The sequence below is a fragment of the Hipposideros armiger genome, unplaced genomic scaffold, assembly GCF_001890085.2.
Source record: "Hipposideros armiger isolate ML-2016 unplaced genomic scaffold, ASM189008v1 scaffold_187, whole genome shotgun sequence".
In the NCBI taxonomy this organism is placed as follows: Eukaryota; Metazoa; Chordata; class Mammalia; order Chiroptera; family Hipposideridae; genus Hipposideros; species Hipposideros armiger.
Window position 1 is genome coordinate 2406795 of NW_017731537.1, and position 22139 is coordinate 2428933.

Here is a 22139-nt window from a genome sequence, read left to right on the forward strand (position 1 = left end):
TCCATGAGGGTCAGCTGCTGTTTAACAAGCACCTGTTTGGTACCAGCTGCTGTGCTGTGCTCCATATGCTTTAAATCACCCCCCTCGATTACTGGGGCTCTCATAGCCTCCTTTGCAGGTAGGGAAATTGAGGCTTAGAGAAATGATGTGTCTGCCCCAGGCCACACGGCTAGTATGTGGTGGTCCTACTCTGTGCCAGGCCCTGGGCTGGGGGTTTACCGAGGGATTCACTTAATCCTCACAGCAACTTACTAACAGGCTCTCTTACCTCACTTTTCCAAATGAGGAAACAGCTCAGCAACATTTTGGTCACACTAGGATTGACTCCAAAACTCATATATTACAAACACAAAGCTCTACCTTGGAGTGAGACAGGTACCCCGAGAGAGGCACAGGCGATGAAGGCGCAGAGGAGGACCCCCCAGTGTTCCAGCAGCACCATAATGTCAACCTCCCAGATCCTCTGCCTCCCTGACCAGGGCCCTCCAAGGCTGAGTACCAGTGAGAAGGAGGTTACCCACAATGACCTGGGGCCACTTGCCTTTTCACTCTCTGCTGGGTGTGTTCTCATTTATTCATTCAACAAACATTCATTTGCTTTTGACCTTATGCCAGGCACTGAGAGGTACTACAGGCAGGTGAGGAGGGACAGAGTCCACATGCTTCCTGCCCTCAGGGTTTCACTGTCTAGAAGGGGAGATGGACTCATAATTGGGTGGGTAGAGGGGGAGGCAGGGAACGGGGGTGTGTGGTCAAGGAAAGCTTCCTGAAGGAGGTGCCCTTTGCAGGAGACTTCAACTATGAACACGAGTTAGCCAAGCAGAGTGGGGGAAGACTCTTGCAGACTGGGATCCCCAGTCTGAAAGGCAAAAAAAAGGCACAGCTGTATAGACTGTCCTCTGTGCCTCAGTCTCCCCAACTGTAAAATGGGGGCCATGAGGAAGTCTGGAAAATTTGGGAAGATTAAGAGCCAGCTGGTTAGGTGGGACAGCCTGGACCTTATATCTCCTTTGGAGCACTCACAGTGATCCCTGATTAATTGTGCAAACACCTTTTAACCCAGGTTCCCTGACCTGGCTTAAGTATTATACCATTCATTCCACCCTGAGGGCTTTCTATGTGTCAGGAGCTGCAAGTGAACAAAAATGACAAAATGTCCTGCCCTCATGAAGCATGCACTTGTGCGCCCTGTCTTGCTCAACACGGTATCTATATCTCCAGGGTACCTCTGGATGCACTCACTGCCTGGCAGACAGTAGGTGCTCAGAAAAAGGCTCAAGGAAACGATGTATAGGGGCGCTTCACATTAGCTTTGTTGCAGCGGTGTGGGTGGGGAAGGTGGAAGGGAGGAAAGTCACGGGTTGCCTGGCTGTACAGCGCAGGACCCTAGCTGGCGGGGGTGTGTGTGGGGGGGTGGGATCTGATCCCAGAACTCAAGAAAGCCTCGCTGACCCAGGCCGCCCCCACCCCCAGGCCGGTAAGTCCAGGTGCCGCGAGGAAGAGAAGGCAGAGGTGGGTGAACCCCTCCTCGGGGCTTTCGGAGACCCAGTGCCTTCCTGACCGCAGGGGCTGGCCTCGGTGCCGCAGTTCGCGTGACCAAGGCGACCCCTGGCGGTCACCGTTGCGACGACAACCGAACTGCCGTCCTCCCAACCCACGAGGCAGACAACCAGACCTAGCTGGCGTGGCTGACCTGGGGCTGCGCGGCGGGGCGGGCAGGCATCCCCAGGAGGGGAGGGGCGTGGGAGGGTGTAGAAAGGCGCCCCCCAAAGTGCTGCCTTCCAAGGGGCACAGCAGACGGCACACAAGGAGAACCGCTTTGGATGCCGAGTGCCCACCCTGTGCCAGGCCTCTGCATGCAGCGCCCAGCTTCATGGCCCCGAAATTCCGAAATTCCGGTTTCCCAGTTTATCACAGGCTTGACGACTATTACCTCTCTGAGCTCTGACAAACTCCCTTGTAAAATATGGGAATAATCATAAGACTAAGTGCCTAGCATTAATAAGTGTTCTTTATGATGACAACTTTCTGAAGCTAGATTTATTAACTCATTAAAAACCCATCCAACAACCTCTGGGAAGGTGTGGAGGCAGGTCCCAGGCCTTTCCCTAGCCTAGGCCTGTGCTAAGCGGAAAGGGGACACTGAGACTCAGAAAGCAGGGAGGCCAGGTCGTGAGCTGGGGCACTCGGGAGTGCACGGGACTCGCTTAACTCTCCTTCCACCTTTCTGGACACACCACCCCCCCCAGGCCACCAGCAGCCCACCATGTTCCAAGTCCTGTCATTGGCCCACCCCATCCACTCCCACTGATGAAGCTACGCCAATCCAAGGCCTGTGGTTCTGTCTCTAAGTGCCTCTCCTAGGACTCAGAACTTAGTGTGTCCTTACAGTAGCCCCTCCTGCATTTAAGCTCTTGGGGCAGGAGAATCATCTTAGGCAACTTACACCAACAGTAGTGATTTTATGAACACTTACCATGTACTGGACACTGTGATCTGCTCTTTATATGCATCTTGTCATATGCGTATATGACACTCTATGGGGAGGTCCTATTACCCCATTTCATTTGGAGGGGAAACTGAGGCACTGTTTTCTGTGAGGGTGTTCTGCCAGGGGTCATAGCAGGACCAGAATTTGAATCCACTGGCCTATGCTTATAACCACCATGCTTCTAGCCACCATGCTTCCCACAAGCCCCCCTTGCCCTCGTTGAGATACCCCTTTCATTCTACCTTGGGGAGCTGAGTCACCCTCAAACACTCAGGCTGCCCCTCTGGGTGGGGGTTTCCCCGGCCAGTTGGGGGATGGATGTGTTGTGAGATCTTCCTAGATTAATCTTAGACTTTAAGGTTCCCATTATTTTCCCATTTCACGGGTGAGATCACTGAGGCAGAGAAGGTAATTGCTGGGGGAGTCTGAGCTGGTAAGCAGCAGAGCTGGGACTGGGATCCAGATCTGAACCTACAGCATCTGACCCAGTTTTCAGAGCATTCTTCACACACTATGTCAGGGGGCAGCAAATTGTGACTCGTGAGCCACATGCGGCTCTTTGGGTACGTTCCGTCTCAAAAAGTTTGCCGACCCCTGGCAGAGCCAATCCTGTCCCTCACAACAATTTAAAAATTATTCGAGAGCCATAAATATATTTTTACATAATCACCATTATGTGACTATCCTTTAAACATTTTATAAATGAAACTATGAGTTTTATTTTCATTTGCAATTTTACTTCAGAGTCACATGTATGTACTCAAAGAGCCGCATGTGGCTTATGAGCCGCAATTTGCTGACCCCTGGTGGATCTTCTGTCTCAAAAGTTTGCCAACCCCTGCTCTAGGTTATTCTGCTGCTACTTGCATGGGCTGCTATAGCTGGGCCTGAAGCTGGCATTTCCCGAGCTTGATGCTTCTGCCAAGGTTTCCTTCTCCTCCGAGATCGCCCCACCCATGTTCAGCATCAGCTTTGCCCTAAGAATACGCACACTAACAGGGAGAGGTGTCCTGGTGATTTGGGAAGGAGGTGAGTAATGTGAGCAATAAAAGGTCGCAGATGCTTTCACCTTTGAGCTTTGTCCTGGGGAGATAAGCAAGTCAGAAATGCGAAACACCCTTGGACGTGAGCCACAAGTCAGGCCTGTACATTCCCTATCTCCTGCCTGCTTGGAGAATTCTTGAAGAAGAGAGAAGGGGTGTGGGATAGGCAACCCTAAATTCCTTGCACATGAGTTGGTCTCCTGTGGGCTCAGGGGCCCAGACAAAAAAGCCTTATCACAAAGCAAAAAGGATCCCTTTGTTTGAAAAGATTTCTCCCACCATGTGTTTGGGCAGCATCCTTAGGACAAAGCCAGGGGGGAAAAAATCTAATTCAGGCTTGCCTTGAGCGATGTGACATTTTTACTCCCTCTTGGAGTTATGATTTGCTGTTGTGAGGAAAAAAAAAAAGAGCTAAACAAGATGTGTTCTGGGGGTTTTCATTAGTGGAATACTCTGATTACAAAGCCCCGTCCCCTCCAAGGCCATGGAGACTTGGACAGATTTCATTCCTTTCCCAGACCTACTTCCATCAGGCCCAGCACGAAGGCCAAAGGGCACTTAAATTAACGACCTTGTCCCCCATTTTAAATACAAAGGGGGGCGGGGCGGGAGCTGACAAGGCTTGAGCACTCGTTTTGCCATTAACCTTTATTCTGCTAATTTTTCAGGCTGTGCAATTTTCAAGGGAAATTAAATCCCTATGTGCCTGACTCATTTTATACCAAACTTATCAAAACGTGGCCTTCAAGTCCCCTTTGAAGTCTTAAGACTAGACATGTGGTCAAGGGCCCAAGTGTTTATAAGTGCGTTGGAAACAGAGCCACGTTAATGAAATGTTTCCTTCTTGGCAGCATCGCTGAGTGCTTCCCTGGGTTGCAGAGGGAAACGTGATGAGGCAGAGGCAGGCATCTGGGCTTGGAAGGCGGCAGGGCCTCCACTGGGTTGAGGATCTCTGCAAGGCAGCTGCCAGCAGCTGTCTGCCTAATCTCCATCGACCACTAAAGAGCGATGGTCCAGCCAGCTCCTGGTAGCAAAGGGGCAAAGTCAACCAGTGAAAGTCAGAAAGGATCTGGCACCTGGCTTGTCCACGGTTAAGTTTCAGTTTTCAACGTGTTTGTACAAACAAGGGCTGGTTTCCATAGCAGCAAGTCCAGGTACAGATAAGAGTTGCCCTGTGGCTCTGGCCCTTGACCAGTGGCGAGGCACACAGGTTTCACCGAGATGTCTTTAATATCACTGGTAGAAGATCGCCAGTTGCAGTCCCAAATGCTAGCAAGCAGCCCTAGTACGTCACCTCCAGCAGTGTGTTGATCAGATAGCAGTGGCTGAGACTCCCAGCTCCCAGGGGACTTCATGTGATCCTGACAACCACCCTGAGGGAGGCTCGCTCTGAGAGGTGAAGCAACTCCCCAAGGCCACAAAGCTAGTGAACGGCTGAGCCAGTGTTTAAGCCCTGAGGTACCTGATGCTAAAGTCCACATCGGTAACTTACAGATGCTACCTCCTCAGAAACTAGCCAGGCCTCAACAAGGTATAGACACCAATGGCTGAGGCCTGTGCAGACCCCACTGGGCAAAGCCAGCACTCCTCAACACCCTCGGACCTTGCTGTGAGTCGAGTAACAGTCATTCATGGTGCAGAACCACCAATAAGAGCGCTCCCTCCAAAAGGAGCGGGAGAAAACCTCCTTTCCTCTAACCTCCCTCCCACCTCTCAGAGTTAAACAAATAGCCACCCTGATCAACAACCAGGTATCAGGAAGAGACACACAGAAGGTTCTAGTCTCCCTTCCCTGCCTTTCCCTCCACCCCTCACCCCCAATGGAGGGTGTGGTGGGAGAGGAGCAGGGAGTGTGTATGCAGCTGGGACTTACCATTACTATGGCAACTAGCAGGGGTTTATGGGGCCTCCTGGGTCCCTTCTGCGCTGCGCTCCTGCACCTGTGGTGGTATAATCAGGGAGGTAGAGCTCCCCCTCTGGAGGACAAAAAGGTTGGGCCCAGGGTCTGCCCCAAGTGAGCTTTGAGACTGCTAACATGTCATTGCAGCACCTGAGTTAGTGTCACTGTGACATGGTGTCATAGCAGTGCTGTGAGGGTGAGGAGGAGAAGGGCTAGGTACGCATACATCCTAAGCATGAAGCAAGCAGAAGCTTTTCCTGGCAAGAAAGAGCAGCAGAGGAAGAGAGAAGGGAGGGGAAGACTGTAACCAAGGGCAGTGGGATGACAGGTAACTAAAAGGAGTTTACTGTGTAATTGGGGAAAAGGCTTTGTCTCCCTGTCTCTCTCTCTGAAACCTCAGCCTTCACTGAGGTGGGTTTCACATGTGGGACTCATATCGAGGGCACGCCCCAGCAAACCTCTCCAAGAGGCTGTCGGGGCCCACGCACCACCCTCCCAGTGCCCCTCACCCTCAGGCTGGCCCTGTCTGGATAAAGGCTCACAAGAGAAGCAAGACATCCCCCTGCAAAAAGAGGCAAGGCTCACAGTCAAAAGAGGTTCCTAATCTGTGTCTTTCCAGCCAGGGACTGGAAGAGCTGGTCAAAGACTCGAACCATTTATTCAAAAATGACACATCCAGGAACACCAGGGCAGCTTTAAGGAGCAAACATTTTATTTAATAAGTTATAAGATACAATTTACAGTCGGCATTTGATTCCAGTTTTGCTTCCATATCCCAGTTTCCAAGGCCTGTGTTCCTTTCACATTAGGCTCCGGGCCACTCCAGCTTCTAACAGTGGGCTTTTGCCAACACTCACCCCCAGTGGCTACACTTTGGTGAAGGTGACCTACCTGGTCCCCTATCCCACCTACAGAGGCAATCTCAACAACAGCCACTTCCTCAGGACTGAGCAGCACATCAAAAAGGTCTGTCTGCCTCGACCACACTGCACACCTGGGCCTTGCAGAGTCCTTGAATGCTGTAACATTCCAAAGTTGGTCTGCAGGAAGGTGTACAAAATGCCTCACACCCGTTTTGGAATTTTGCATCTGCATACTGCTTTCCAAACAGCCTCAGAGGACAGGTGGTCAGGACCAAATACACAGCCACCATCGGTTATGTTGCTTTTACTATTTCTGCTGAATAGTAAAGGACCGCCGATGAGCTGCCGTCCTTCCCACCTCCTCAACCATTTCTTTTCAGGCCAAAGGTCAGCAAGAATTTCGTTCTTTCCTATCTATATATAACATTGTCCAGAAAAAGTGACCCCCGAGACGGACCAGGATGGGTGTGGAATGTTATGTCGCATGGTCTCCAAGGCCCCCACTAACACATGGACGCCCCTGCGGTCACTTTGAACATGATGGTAAGGCTCATCAGACTGATGAGTGGCTGGAGCGTGTATTCAGAACAAGGGCTAGTGTTGGTCATAAAAGGGATCTTTGGCAAGTGTTGGGGGAGCTGCTTACCACTGCAAAATTTCTGCAGACCCACCGACTGAAACAGATTTTAAAAACAAGAGCAAAACCATGGCTGCCAAGATGGTCACGTGTACTGACTTTGCAGGGAAATAATCAGCAGAACGAGGGGAGAGGCAACAGGAAGACGGTCAGGCCAGTCTGCCACCATGTACACTCTGCCCTTCGAGATGGGAAATGCCACAGAGCAGGACGGGGCTGGAAATTAGTGTTAAAACAATGCTGTCCACCTAATAGCCTTTCCTTAAGTAACATGGACGCTGGAAAAGATGAAGCTGGTTTTAAGCCATCTTCTTTTCTAAATGACAACCTAAACTCGGTCTCTTTTTCCTTGCCCCTCCTCCTCCCAGTCCTGTTTCATAAATTGGTAGGCAATTTCACTTTTTACACAATCAGCCTTGCCTGTGCTCTTGATCTGTCTGCAAGGGAGGGATCTGTGTCCCAAATTCCGATTTGCTCAGTCCACTGAATAAGTTCTCATTTCTTAAGAGCCCCCCAACACATCCCTCAAGAGTCAAGTCTAGGACTTCTTTCTGAAGGCACTTCAGAATGGCAATGTTTTGGGAATGGAGTTTCAGACCCACAGAGAGGCCGGAGGACATGGTAAAAAACAAGTTACAAACAAGCAACAAAAGCAACCACCAGAACTCCTTCCAGGATTGGACGAGAACTGTTTTACGGCACCGTGACGTGGAAGGGGCTGCCAGGAATGTGTTCCTCTCCCCACTTCACAGCCAGAACATAATCCCCCTTCTCCTTGACGACATATGTGACGTTGTATTGTTGATTGCCCACATGCTTCATGGAGACCTCTTCGCAGGGGGTGGTGGGACCATGGACCCCAATCAGCAGCATGTTGGAACCTGGGAGGCAGAGGAAAGTGGTTATTTCGTGAGGATGCATCCCAGAAGGTAGAGGAAGAGGAGGAGATGTGGGAGCCAAAGGAATGATACCAGTTACTGCCTGCTGAGCTTCTATAGTGATGCTTCCACCCGAGAGGTGGAAGAGCTTGATGATTATGAGCAAGACTCATAGAGCCTGACAGTGTGGGTTGAAATCCCTGCCCTGCCACATCCTGGCCAAGTGACCATGGACATGGAACTTCACCTCCCCCTGTCTTAGCTTCCTCATCTGTAAATAGGGGATGACACTAGCACTTACCTCACGGCTCATTGTGAGGCTGAGAGGAGTTATTATATGTGAAGCCCTTTGCACATAGAAAGGGCTATCTATGTAGCTGTTATTTTGACCTCATTTGTTCTCATAAGAACCTTGCTGAAGGTACTATTATCCCTCCCATTTTAGACAAGAGGAAGCTGACTTTTAGCAAGAGATTTAGTGACTTTCCCAAGGTCACATGGCTATTAAGGAAGGGAGGTAGGGGTAAGTACGTGGTGGAGCCACATTTCCAGCCCAGATGTGCTAGATGCCAGCACCCAGGCAATTAACTATTGACATTCAAATAAATGCCTAACTTCAAATTGCAATTAAATTTGAAGCAATTAGTGGCAGAGAAGAGGCCAGGTTACTGATTCAGTTTGTTCATCTATAATGAGGATAACGCCGCATTTCCTATCTATTTTGAGGTCATTTGAAAAAAAAACCAAGAGGCAAAAGAGAGAAAAATCATTTAAAAATACTAAGTGCAGAATAGGGTAACAAACATGGTTACTTGCAGACGCTGGGTTACATGAATGGGTGGGTACTGCAGAGCAGAGCAGGGAAGACCAAAGTATATAGGGGGTGCTCAGCAGCCCCCAATCCACCTTCAGCAGGGCCAGGCTACTTACCAGCTTTGCTGCAGTCCACCAGGAAGGAGCTCTTCTGGCCCACAAAGGCCTTCGAGAGCCCTGCCCCCTTAGAGGTCACCTTGCTGGCGTCTGAGGAGGCCTTGGGGATGGCGCTATAGCAGGTCTCCGTTGAGGACCTGGTCACCGACTCCACCAGGATGGATGAGGTCTCATTGGCCAAGCCAGGGCTGACCAGACGCTGGCCTAGGACATTGGAAGGGAGGGAGGCGCGTGTGAATGGTCGGACCTAGTGGGTCTCTCAGCCAGAGGAGGCAAGCGCCCCATGGAGCAGCCCCAGGAGTGCCCCCACATCCCCAACACCTGGATCTAAATGTCACCACCTCCCCATCTCACACCCATGTCTTCTAAACTCCCTGGGGTCTCACCCCACACCGCTAGGTTCTGGCTTTCTGGGCAAATGGAAGAGTCTAGTCTTGGCTGACAAGCCTTAGCAATCCCTCCATATAACCACATGGCACCTGTAGAATCCACACCTTCCATTTACATGACGCATTATGAATAAGCAGTGTAGACATTTGGGAGGACATATAAAAAATAACAAAAATGATTCTGCACGCGAGAAGATGATTTTTCTATCTGAATTTTTAATTTTTCTGCAATGAACCTATCTATATTACTTATCTAACAGTGAACCAAGCAGAGAGAGACATGCAGAAGGAATTCACCACAATATTTATGGTGGTTCCCTTGGGTGGGGAACGTGAGGTGGCTTTACTCTTTGGTATTATTTCCAGTGTTCTGAAGGAGGCACGTTTTTATAAACTGAATAAAAACTTTTGATTATTTTAAAAGTGAAGGTTAGAAAAGAGGGGATTTTTTTTCAGGCCCTGATCTAAACACTTATGTAAGATTTCAAATATATAAACAGTTCTTCTTTCCTGGTAGAGACAGAAACCATCCAACACACTTTTTCAACTTGTACACTCCTGCCCTGCCTACTTATTTTGCAAGCCTCGAACATACACTCCCCTCTGACATGTCCTACCATTTCTCTACAATCCAGATTCAAAGTAGATTCAACATATCTAAAATCATCCAGTTTCGACTACCAAACAGCTCTGGTGATAATCTGACAAGGGGAAAAAATAATTTCAAAAGTGTTTGGTTACCTGTCACCTTTGCCTTGAAAGGACTGCCCATGATGTGGTTGGGCCCACCATATTTGACGCCAATCAGGTAGTTTCCAGGGGCCATGGGGGTGTACATGACTTTGTACCCTTCTGGGGTTTCCTGACAATCCATTTTAACCTTGGATGGGCCTTCGATGGTAACGGATAATGTCCCCGGACCCGCTCGGGTGGTGTTGATGAAAAATTCAGACTGGATACCTGGGATTACAGAAGAGGAAATAAATATCACATTGATGGTTTGGAGAGATGAGGGGGTATCATTTGGGGAGCTTTCTTGGTGGCACTGAAGCAGTTGGGGGACACACACAGGTTCCCTCACAAAGGGAACCTATCGGTACTAACTTTGAGCCCCTAGAACACAGAACCTCAGGCTCTGGGGGTGGTAACTCCCTTTCCATGGCCCAGGCAGGAGTGTGGCTGACATTTCGCCCACCAGCACCAACTGCCTGGACACCCTGTTCTCTCCTCTGGGCATGAGTTGTGGCTGAGGGCGAGAAGGCCGAGTGGTCATTGTGAGCCCAAAGTGCTGCTTCAGCTGCCAGGGCCCAGCTCTGCCTCCAGGGGCTGTAGGAGCGTGGGCACCTCTGACCTTTCCTTTCTCCTCTGAGGGGAACTGGAGAAGCCGAGAAGTCCCAGTGTCTTCTCCTTCCTCCTCAGGCTCGCTGCCCCAGACACCACGCTGGAGACTGGCACAGCTGCTAGATCTGCCAGCACGCTCCCCCTTGCCATGAATACCAGTAACGAGAACAGGACCAACACAGCAGCAGCTGCTAATTGCAGCACTCAGGCTCTAGATCCCGTGCTAAGCATCATTTTATGTGCCCAGTGATTCCCCTTTAATAAATGACACTGAGGCTCAGGGTGGTTCAGCCACTTGCCAGTCAGAGCTACAAACAAGGAAGTGGCAGAGTTGGGGTCTGAACAAGTCTGCAGAGCTCCGGAGCCCAGGCCCACCTCCTGGGCACTAGATGGGCAGTGTGGCTGCCTCTGAGGCCTAACTGCAACCCCAGGACACCCAGCCTCTTGCCCGGCCTGTGAGAGCCTCTGGCACAAACATCTGTCTTGTGACAAAAGGAAAGCTGGGCCAAAAGAGAGTGCCAACCAATGACCACGGTGGCATTCCTGCCTAAGCCCAATGCCCTGCAAAAGCCCGCACTCTCTCAGGTCTCTTTCCTGTCCAGAGGAGGATGAGGTGGTCAGTGAGGGCCACTTGGGGGCTCAGGCACTAGCTATAGGTCTGCTATAGTGCCCTCTATGGGGGCGTCCCTGGCATAGCAACCTCACGCAGGGCTGTGCTTTTTCCAGAGCCCTGGGCATGCCCCAGCTGGGAACTATTTTGGTTTAATTATAGCTCGCAGGGCACAGAAAGAATTATTGTTCTGGTTATCAATAAAACAAAGGAGCTGCTATCATGTAACCCCCAAACACAACCCAGCTGTTTCTGGAAGCTCCCGAGGCTCTTGGCCCAGCACTCCCTACCCCCCCACCCCCACCCCATTATTTCAACCTTGTGTCTAAACCGTGCAACCTAGAGGACCTTCAGGCAGCAGCTGGCTGTCTACCCCAAAGCCGCCATGTGTGTGCAGCTGAGTTCCTGGGGGTGTAATCATGTTTAATGCAGCCCTACTCCATCTTTAAGGTGGGCGAGGGCTAAAGGAGGAAAGAAGGCTCTTAGGCGACACCGCGTGGGTACTGGGGTTCCTGGAGCATTTCATCAGGAAAACTGCTCCTCCAGCCAGAGGGTCTGGAACTCTCAGGTCTAATTCCTGACCTCTAACCCCTCTGCAGCAGAGTCCCACCCCAAATTCTCCACATGCTCCTGTTCCAAAACCTGCAGAATGGACCATTTAAAGCTCGAGCCAAGAGATACAGCAAGTCCACCCATAAAAACACAGGGAAGTTTGCTTTGTTCTGAAGGTCAGGATGCCAGGCCCTCCAGCAGCCGCACACAGATACCTTTTCATTACATGCACACTGCAGCTGTGTAATCTTGGGATGGATATTTGGGAAAAGGCTTAGAAGCAGGAGGTTCTAGGAAAACAAGACGCCTTCCCCTTGACAAGAGCAATATTTACACAGTGTTTGAAACAGGCATGCTCTGTACCTCTCCCTCCTGGTTGGAGTCACCAGCTCCTTCGCTCAGCAGCCTGAAACCTGAGCTCCTGAGAAGGCCTGTGAACAGCCAAGAGGAAGTGCAAGAGGCCCCAGGTACAGCAGGTGTGACCCAGCAGGAGGGTGAGGTGGCTGCTGGCAGCTGCAGAAGACCTCAGTGGCTGCTGCAGGGCCTGGACCAAGGCCTGCTGTGGCGCCAAGTACCAGGAGAACCCCACCTGGGTTTCCACAGTAGGTGGCTTGCCAGGGGCCAAATGCATACACTATTGCCTAGAAACCATTCCAGGGTAGCTGGAAGGGCAGGAGTCCTAGCTTAGGACCCCATACAAAGTGGGCCAGGGGTGCAGTCACTGCCCTTGGGTGAGCTGGACATTTGGGGAGGCAGCAAAACTCAGGGGTTAAGGGCCTGGACTGAATTCTGGTTCTTCCCTCTCCCAGCTAAGCTTTGGTGAATGACTCAACCTTTCCGAGTCTCTTTCCTCATCTATAAAATGGACATTGCCCAGGGTGAAACCATACCGTGTCCTTTACAGAGGACAAACTGCTGGCCCAGAATACAGTGTGGAGCCAGATGGGCCAGGGGAGTCTGGAAGCACTCACACACCCCCATGGGTGGTTCTGCTAAGGCCACTGTTTGGCCAGAGTCCCAGGGTGGCACACTGGCCGGTCAAGTCACTCCTGCACCTTGGTAGGGTCCCTCGGCCCCTTAGGACATTCACTACCCCCAGGTAATCACTGCCACTCATCCCCCTTGCCCATGGGGAGGTGGGTCTGCTCTGTCCCACTCACTGCAGCAGGGGGAGATTAAGAGCAGAAAATGCACACAGAAGAGACTTAAGAAACCGGGACCAGGGTGCCTTCCTGAGGGCCCAGAGTGATGCCCACATGCAATCCGTGTCCCAGTGAGCCCACACCTGCAGACCTTCCCTGCAGAGAAGCATGACTGGACAAGCTCCCCACCCTGGCACTCTCCGTAATGGTGACGCACCAGGCATCACCCAATGCCCACCTCTAGGGTCCTGGTCTGAACACTACCTGCAGCCATTACAAGGGGAGTAGATCTGTATGATTTGACATGGAAAGTTCTTTTAAGATGTCAAGTGAAAAGATCAAATTGTATAACAATATGTGCACTAAGATTATTTTCGTAAAATAAGAGCAAAACTACAGTATATGTCTACCTTTCTAACGAACCAACTAGCTAAGCAACCAAGCGACCAAGAATGAAGACTGACAGAGACGATCTGAAGGGCCTCCCTTAACTGTTAGCCATGTTTCCTCCTGGACCACACGGAGGAAGGAGACGCAAAGAGATGGAGTGAGTTTCACTTGATATATATCGTTGCTGTCTATATTTTTCACAATTAAATGTGTTCCATCTGTGGCTAAGGTTAAAAACAAATTGTAATGAGTCCAAAAACTTCAGAATTCTTCACCTGTTTCGATCTTTTCTCCTCCTCCATTAGGATCAGAGAATGAAAGGAGAAGGAGACAGACCGTGACAGGTCTTACTGCTGATTCAATGTGTTTCTGAGGGCCTGGGGACCATTAAAGACACTAACAGGGAGGGGACATCCCAGGAGGCCCGTGACATGCATCATGAATTCTGTACAGGCAAAGAAACCCTCAAAATGAATGATACTTGGCCATATTTCCTCACTATCAGTGAGCATCCCAGCCCTAAAGTCAAGGAACTCGGCGAACGAAGAGCTGAAACAAAACCAACAGTCATGAAGTGTGAGAGCCTCCCAAGTGTACGTTATCCCAGTGTCCCAGGGGAACAGCGTATACGAGGCTCGGAGACTGCCATCTGGCTCTGTCCCTGGAGCTGACTCAGTTGAAGATGAGAGGAGGAGGGGGCGTGTTACCTGTGGTGCCCCCCTCAAGCCCTGTGCCGTAGGCGGACACCAGGGCCGGGTTCCCTGCTTGCCCGGGCTCTCCAACGCGCACTTTGAAGGGGCTTCCAACCACGTGGCTCCCATTGAACTTGACATCAATCGTGTGGACTCCATTCTCGTGAGGGATGAAGCGAACAGCGTACTTATCTAGGAGAGTGAGCAAAGGCATAGGGTAACACCAGGCAAATGGACACCGCTGACTTAGGACAGGAAGCTATCCTCACGTGGCCCCGTGGCCCGTTTCAAATCTTTCATAAGACAATGGTGCTACTGGGAGTCTGGCATGCGACACATTGGATTTCAAAACTAGATGGGCCTACTTGTGTGTCCTCAGTCAGCACTTTGGGAAATGCATCCACATCTCAAGTTCTGTTTCATCTTCTGTGGCCTCTGTCTCAGAAGAACACTTCCTTTATGAAAAGCTCACATTTTGCAAAGTTTCTCTATTTGGCCACTGGAAGGGGAAAGCAATGGTTCCAACTGGGTGAAGTTCCAAGCTAGTAACTGCCCCACAGGGTAACAGCCAGGTTTCTCACTATGAATTTGAGTCACAGCATGTGGCAAGGTGATCTGTTAACTGCAGTGGACACGTAGGATATCCATCCATCATGAACCAGCTGTCCACCCCTTCCTTCCTCTTGCAGAAGTCCCACCTGGGATGCAGATAGCATTTTCTCCTCCTCCCTCTAGTCAGGCTCTCAGCCTCTCCCTGGCTCCTTGTTCCCTTCACCCCCTTCAGAATTTTTGTTCCCCAATGCTCCACCCAAACCCTCTTTTCTTTCTCTTCTGGTACTCTCTCCAGAGGTGAACCTCTGCATGCAGCTGCCCGCCCCATACCCTTCAACACTGCACTTTCCCCAACAGTCCCTAGCTGGGTACCCACCCCTTCTCTGTTAAAGCCAATGTGCTTCAGGGGAAGGTGACCGCACTCCCACATCTAGGTATGGTCCTTGATTGGATCAAGCTAATGGGGGCAGGGGGATCCCTCTTTCCCCAAGCCATCAATTAGCATATGGTATTTAGCCACAAGAAGTATGTGTTCAGTGAGACAGGAGGGAAGGTTTGCTGGAAAAAGAGCATCTTAGACTTCTGAGAAAGATTCTTGAGGAGAGGATGTCTCTGTTGATTTGACGGGTATGAAGATGGGAAATCTGGGGCTGCTGCAGCCGTCTTGTCACCAAGAGGAAGGCCAGTCTCAGAGTGAGGCTCAAAAAGCAGAAGAAAAAGCAGAGATGTTTGGGGCCTTGGAGGACACAGCTGAATGGCTGATTGTTGCTGAAGCCTGCCTTAGATCCTGAAGTTTTCCAGTTATGAGAATTAACGGATCCCTTTATTGTATGTAATGGACCCCTTATGTGAGTTGGATTCAGTTGGGTGTTTAGTAATATGCAACCAACAGCATCCTATGTGTGGCATACTAGTAGTCTCAGATACCAAACCTCACTTGTTGGCTAAATCCCAGTGGCTATAGAGATCTATTAAACATCCTTATTTGGATATCTGGGAGACACTTCAAAACTCCCTAGAAGGCCTTGTAAGGGCCTTATAAGGCCTTGACCAGTCTGAATTCATTTGCATTCCCAGTGGCCAATTGGTCACCAAGTGTCATATTCTCTGGCCTCAAGTCCTTCCTCTCCATTTCCAACGCTGTTGACTAATATGGTTTTCTCAAATGGACCATTCTGGGAGCATCACTCTGCCTTACAGATGTTCCAGCACATTCTCTATGATGTGGTCAGACTTAAACCAAGATCTGATCAGGGCACCCACCCCCGACATTTGTTCCTTCTGAGGCTCCTTGCTGCCCTTTCCTTTTCTGCCCAGTGGGAGAAAGATGTCTAAATGCTAACCCAGGTCTGTGATCTCTGCCCTCACTGTACTCAGAGCAGGGCACACAGCAAAGGCCCTATAAGAGCACAGTGATCACCGGGGTCTTTCTCATGCATTAGGGCCCAAAGTCAATGTCACCTCCTCTGAGAAGCCCTGCTGACCTTGCCAAGGCAAGAACTGTTTTTCTCTCCTGCTCTAACCATCTTTACTATTTGGCTCTCAATCCTCCTGTGGTCTCCGAGATCACCTGGGGTCCTCACTAGTGTACTGCAAGGTTGTGGCCAGGTCCTCACTCAACTCTGAGTTCTGCTTTGAGGGCAGGAATCTCTTGCTCAGCCTTACCTTCCTGATTCTTTAATAAATGTTCACTGGCAAAATGTCTCATTAAAGTAGATTGGCATCAGAGAAGCCCATACAGCAAGGCAGCAGGCAAGAAAATCTTATGCTAGTAGGCATCCTGGAGACCCAGATTCTCTTTTAAATTTAAATTTAGAGATGAACATCAATTGACCTTTCCCTCAGAGCAAAGTAAGGTCAAAGTATACTTACTCATGTCATAAGGTCAACATTAAAAATCTGTTAAGATTTTGTTAAAATATGAGAGAAAATCATAATGACCGTAATGTGAAAGGAAACTAAAAAAACAATAGAAAATAAAGCAGCATTTGTAAAAAAAGGAGGAGGCGGGGAAGAAGAAGAAAAAGAATGGATGTTAAATCCCAAAGTGTCTCCCTGTCCCTGATAATGTTTATACCCTAATTTATAAACAACGTCTGGCAACAACAGAAAGGGAATGTGAAGGCTTATTGGTCGTCTTTCGAGGTGCACGTTTGCAGAAAAGTTTCTGGGAAAATCCTGGGCCCTGCATGCCAGGCCTCCTGCTTACCTGGCTCCAGCTCAGACACGTGGCATTCCTCCACGGCTCCAGAGGGGCTGTGCACCTTTGCATCAATCTTTCCTTTTGCCCCATTCAACCTTATAGCAAAGGAGGCTGGCTGGTTAACCTTTAATCCCGATTCCTAAGAATTTAATACATCAGACAGGGTTATGGCCTCAGCGTTCCTGCTCAGTGGCACACAATGACCCGACCTGGGACTCTGGGGACAGTTTTCATGCAAATAAATAGGCCCAGCATATTTATCCACAAAACATTTAACAACAGAAGAGCAGGCGGGTCATTCCATATTTCTAGCATTAAATAAAAGAAAGCAGAGATATGCATCTGCACAGTCTCGTACCCAAACTATTTTGGTTCAAGCTGGAAGAGATGGTTACTGGGTTTGAAGACTTGAGACATCCTGGTCAACAGGACTAGTTTCAGCATCCCAAACAGGCCAAAACCCCAGTATTAAAAAAAAATAAAAAGGGTCCCCCCTTTTAGGAGGAATCTGGCAGTTGACAAAATCATGCACTCACTAATATGAACAAAGTTTTATATCACTGCTATAGTTTATCTCGAGGGTAGGAATAGAGAGAACTTTTAACAAACTTGTAAAAAGGGAGGCAGTTGGTATTGCACAGCTGCTAAGAGTCAGCAGGACCTGGGTTACTCCTATTTCCTAACTAAAGTTGTTTAACCTCCTTCAGTCTCGGTCTCCTCATATGTAAAATGGGCAGAATAACCGAATCTATCTCAGAGAGCTGCTGTGAGGATGACTGAAGCTTGCATTCAAAGCACTTAGCACAGGGCTCCACTCAAAAATGGCAGCTTATTGTAAAATAGTTATATGCATTTACTCTTAAAAAAAAAAGAGATAAGTACAACTTTTGCTGTTCACTGGGTCAGTTTCACTCTCCATGCTTTGTCTTAGAAACTATAGCCTCTCTGGGAGGAAGGGATTAGAAGTTTAGGTGCGTAAGATATTTTAAGCCAGTCCTGAACAGCAACATTTTACAAGTCAGCAGTTCTGATGTAAGCTTGGTTGGACAGCAACTCCTCAGACAACTCTAAAACAGCAGGGTTCACACTTAATGTGCAATGCAGCACCTGGGGGTCTTGTTAAAATGCATGTTCTGATTCAGCAGGTCTGAGACGGGGCCTGGGAGTCTAGGATTCTAATACGTTCCCAGGCGATGCCAAGGCTGCTGGTCCAAGGCACGCCATCTTAGAAGCAAAGCACTTAAAGCTGTGCTTTAAATCAATAGTCACTAGCCACTGTATATTTAAATTTAATCAATTAAAATGAAATAAAATTAAAATTCAGCTTTTCTGTTACACTAGCCACATTTCAGGTGCTCAATAGCCACATGTGGCTGGTGGCTACCGTACTGCACAGCTGGAGACATGGGGTATTTCCATGGTTGCAGAACATTCTATTAGACTGCACGGAGATCACAGACTGGGCTTACAGACCAAACTCAAAATTAAGGAGTCTTTGATCGCCCGATTACCCCCTCCCCCACAAAATGCCAGCCGACTCCAATTTTCTACAAAGTCTCAAAAGCAAGACAAAACAATGCATGCCTCTCTTTCCTAACCAGTACCAGATGTGGCTGTGTGGGCCTCTAGTAAACCTCCGATAAATAATTTACATATCACTCGGCATCGAGTGACCCGGGAGAACAGGGGATGAAGCTGACATACCCGTTACTCCTGCTGTAGCAGCTGTTTACAAAAGCTTGCCGGATCTACAGCCGCTGCATACTTATTTAAATATTTACGACCAAACTGTAATGAGAGGACTCTCCATCCAAAAGTTTTCTGGAGAGGGTTTCTCCAAACCAGCTCCCTTTGGATAAAACCATTTACGTTACCTGAATCCGCTTGCCGCTAAATCCTCAAGAGGGAGATAAACGCCTCGGAAGATCCGAAAGAAATCTTCGAGATGCATGAAGGCAACTCTTTGCCCTCAACAAATGCTGGGTTTATCTCCCTCCGTAGGTTTTAGGCAAGTTGGCCACAAAAGGAATTTCTGTTAAGAAGCCTTTAAATGAAACACAAGAAAAACATCAATACCACAGCAACCAGTTAGCACCCTTGGAACTCTCCAGATGAGGCCGCTTCAATCTGTAGATGGTGATTCTGGTTTGGGTTCTGTTTGGGTTCTCGAGTTTGGGACAACTAGCAGTACCAATTCCCCCATACACTCAAGTGTCTGGAACTAGATCCAATGGTATCACCCATCTGAGATACTAGGCTGGGTTTTAATTAACCCAGGATTTCTAAGAACTGGGGGGAGAGGGGCAACTGAAGGATATTTAGAAACCCCTTTAACCAGAAATCATATTATGGGATTCCGGTGTTATTCCACAACTGAATTGCTACTGCTGATTCGGACACCTAATTATTTTTCAGTGTCCTGAGCAAAGACCCAAAGGCGTCCCCCTAATGCTTCTAAGTTTGGCTGAAGGCTCCAATGCAACCTTGAATCCTGTGACCTGTTTAGGACAGGAAGTCAAGTTCATTTCCTGGCATTCCAATAGACTGGACTGTGTAACCACTGGCCGCAATGCCAGGATGGGGATTAAGGAGGCCGCAGTTAAGGCCAAAGGTTCTGGAGCCAGAGACCTTATTCTGCCTCATACCAGCTGGCTCCTGATAGCCATAACCTCTCTGCACCTCAGTTTTTCCATCTGTAAAATGGGGTCAAGAGAAACCTACTCACCAGGCTGTTGTAAGGATTTAATGAGGTAACACTGATAAAGTTCTTAGCAAAGTGCCTTGTGCACTTACTATAAATAAATCATCATCACAAAATAAAACACAATTGACTTTCTTAACAAAAAAGAAGCCAACAATAATAGGCTGAGCATTACTGCACTGTTAGTTTTGTGTTTGTTTTGTTTTAAAAGCTCTCCTTATCCCTTAACCAATTATTAACAGGCCTCCTTTGTTTCTCTTAAATAAATATTTAAAAGACAAACTTGTCCCCAAACACTGAGGTGTTTTGTTGACTGTGGCTGTTTTGCTCACCCTACTGTCTCCTATCCTAAATGTGTGGGGATTGACTCTGCCACGACTAAGCTCCCCTACAATTGGCAACATCTGTGGTCAAAATGGGAATGGGACCCTCAGCACCCAAGGGGATTGAAGCAGCCTCAGGAGTTCAGGGTCTCGCTGGTTGGCCTGTGGCCAAGGAGGTGGATGCTTCCTTGCGTCTCACCTGAAGGCTCATAACAGTGAGGCGGCGGGCGTCGTCGGAGGGAGCGATGACCGGCACCAGGTAGGGACTTTCAGGGATGTGCTCGTCATTAAACTTGATAGACACCTCGTAGTTACCTGTGGGGACAGGAAAGTCCCATCATTTCAGAGACTCCGGGAAGGTAGTCAGAGAGGCCTGCTGCTTCTATACCTACCCCTAAAAGGCCTCTTGAGAGACCTTGCCCTCCTACATGGCCATGGCTGATTGGTTCAGGGCATTGCCTGACTCAGGATGTGTCTACATGATTTTCTTAGCTAGGCAAGGAAAGAAAGTCTTAACTGAAGTCCACAGGGTCCCACAAAAGGCCTTTGCATATGAAACTTGATGGGAAAAAAAAATTACATCTTTACTTTTACTAACCTCTAGCTGAAATTTGGCATTTCCTTCCTTTAGAAATGTTGACAAGAAACCACAGTACATTAAAAGTACTTGTGACTTTGTCACCAACAAAGTTCACAAATATTTTCATATTTTATGGTTTTATATATACCTAGATATATGATTTATACTCATCACTATTTTGAAATTAAGGTCGTTAGCAGGCCGTCACCAAATCTTACAATTTAATGTATTAATGAAGACAGGCATATGTTGCTATGTTACACATTTGTTCCTGCAAGTTTCTGAGAACTACATTTTAATATAATTAATTTATAACTCAATGTAATTTATATTAAGTATATCAGAACATTATCTTGAGAATGGTCCCCACAGGCTTCAGATGCCCAAAGCGGCCATGGCACAAAAGGTGAAGGACCCCTGCTCGAGGGAATACAGATGCTAATGAGGCTCTTCCTTTGGGGCAGCCACACCAGCCAGTGGTCAAGTCAAGGGTGGGCTCCAGAGACTGGTCAGTGGAATGAATTAAATGGGTAAACAAAAGCATGAAGCAGAGAGGCAGACGGGGGTGGACAAGAGACAACGAGAACAAGAATTCCCGCCCCTTTGAAGCCTGGCTGCATTTCCTGCCAGTGGATTTCTAGGAGATGCTCCCATGCACCTACACAGATAAATTTCTCTTTTACTTGAGCTAGCTCCACAGGTTTCTGTTCCTTACAACCTAACCATCCTGAAACAAGGCACATGTCCTCAGTTGGCTCTTGAATACATACCAGGCTCTTGGGCAATGTAAGATACACCGCATGATCCGTTTTTATGGTCATCAAATGTAATCTCGGCCTTACTGGGGCCCTCGACAGCAATGGAGAGGCCCCCTGCACCTGCTTCCCGGGTCCAGATGCTGAACTCGGCTGAGACAAAGAAACACCTGGTTAGTGACTGAGCCTGGGACAGGCCCCTCTTCCTGCCCAAAGACACAGAGCTGGGATCCTTTCATTGACAGGCCTTTTCCCTTTCCCTAACCCCAGCTGAACCCAAGTAAGGGCACTGCAGATGTCTCCTAGGTACCCTACACTATGTTCATGAGTCGTTGGGCATCTTTTGAACACACCCAAACCAAGCCAAAAAAAGATGGGAATGTTTTGTTTTATCCCCACAGACCTTCCCACCAGCAACCACCACTTGAAAGGCCCTTCACAGCGAGTTTTATAGAAGTCCAACATGTTCCACAGAACATTAGCCTCGCAAGATGCTCAGGAAACAGCTTCATTATTCTGGTCCCCTCTTCTCTAAGGCTTACCACACACAGCAACTAATTAAAGGCTCCAAGGAGTCCCCCAGTGAGAAATTTGTTTAGCTTTGGGTAGGTGAGCAGTCCCAAATGTACTTAGCCAGAGAAGGCTTGTTTTAAAGAATGCTCCTTAGTACCACCCACCAGAGTGACACATATGAAGTCTCTTTAGAATAGGGTGCAGGGTGCTCACGCCGCCAGGCTCCGCTCTTATTCTTAAGTAGAAAGCCTGCCTGAAATGCTCACCTGGGACTCCCGCTTCTCCTCTCTCCAAGCCAGGGCCTCCTGCTCGGACCTTATGGGCGCCCCCCTCGCCGAGCGGACCCACCGTGAACTGGAAGGGGCTGCCAGTCACGTGCTGGCCACGGTACTTGACGCTGACTGTATGAACGCCCATTTCCTGCGGCACAAACCGGACACAGTGCGAGCTCTTCCCCATGGGCACAATCTCCGCCTCGGTCACACGGCCGGAGGGGCTGGTGACATGGGCCGACATGTCACTGCTATTGATTTCTGAAAGGGAGCAGGAGATTGGGGGTAAAGTGAGGGCCCGAGGCAAAACAGGACATGCAGGGCGAGCAGCAGAGGGCAAGGTGGGTACAGCTCAGGGTTGCAGGGTGCTCAGGCTAGATGC

At 49.0% G+C, this 22139-nt stretch overlaps 1 protein-coding gene across 5 annotated transcripts in view; it reads right to left on the minus strand.

Moving 5' to 3' along the window:
• Positions 1-6124: 6124 nt before the first annotated feature.
• Positions 6125-22139, minus strand: part of FLNB (filamin B) — a 134811-nt gene continuing 118796 nt past the window's right edge. For 4 of the 5 annotated variants that reach the window (XM_019652807.1, XM_019652806.1, XM_019652805.1 and 1 more), the window contains 8 exons: positions 21752-22018; positions 20988-21125; positions 19837-19952; positions 16620-16752; positions 13874-14050; positions 9873-10091; positions 8743-8946; positions 6125-7815 (listed from right to left, as the gene is read on the minus strand). In XM_019652807.1, the coding sequence (XP_019508352.1) occupies positions 7628-7815; positions 8743-8946; positions 9873-10091; positions 13874-14050; positions 16620-16752; positions 19837-19952; positions 20988-21125; positions 21752-22018 (1442 nt within the window). In that variant the 3' untranslated portion in view covers positions 6125-7627. Of the gene's footprint in view, positions 7816-8742; positions 8947-9872; positions 10092-13873; positions 14051-16619; positions 16753-19836; positions 19953-20987; positions 21126-21751; positions 22019-22139 lie in introns of those variants that run through there. The other variant, XM_019652809.1, reaches the window with a different exon arrangement.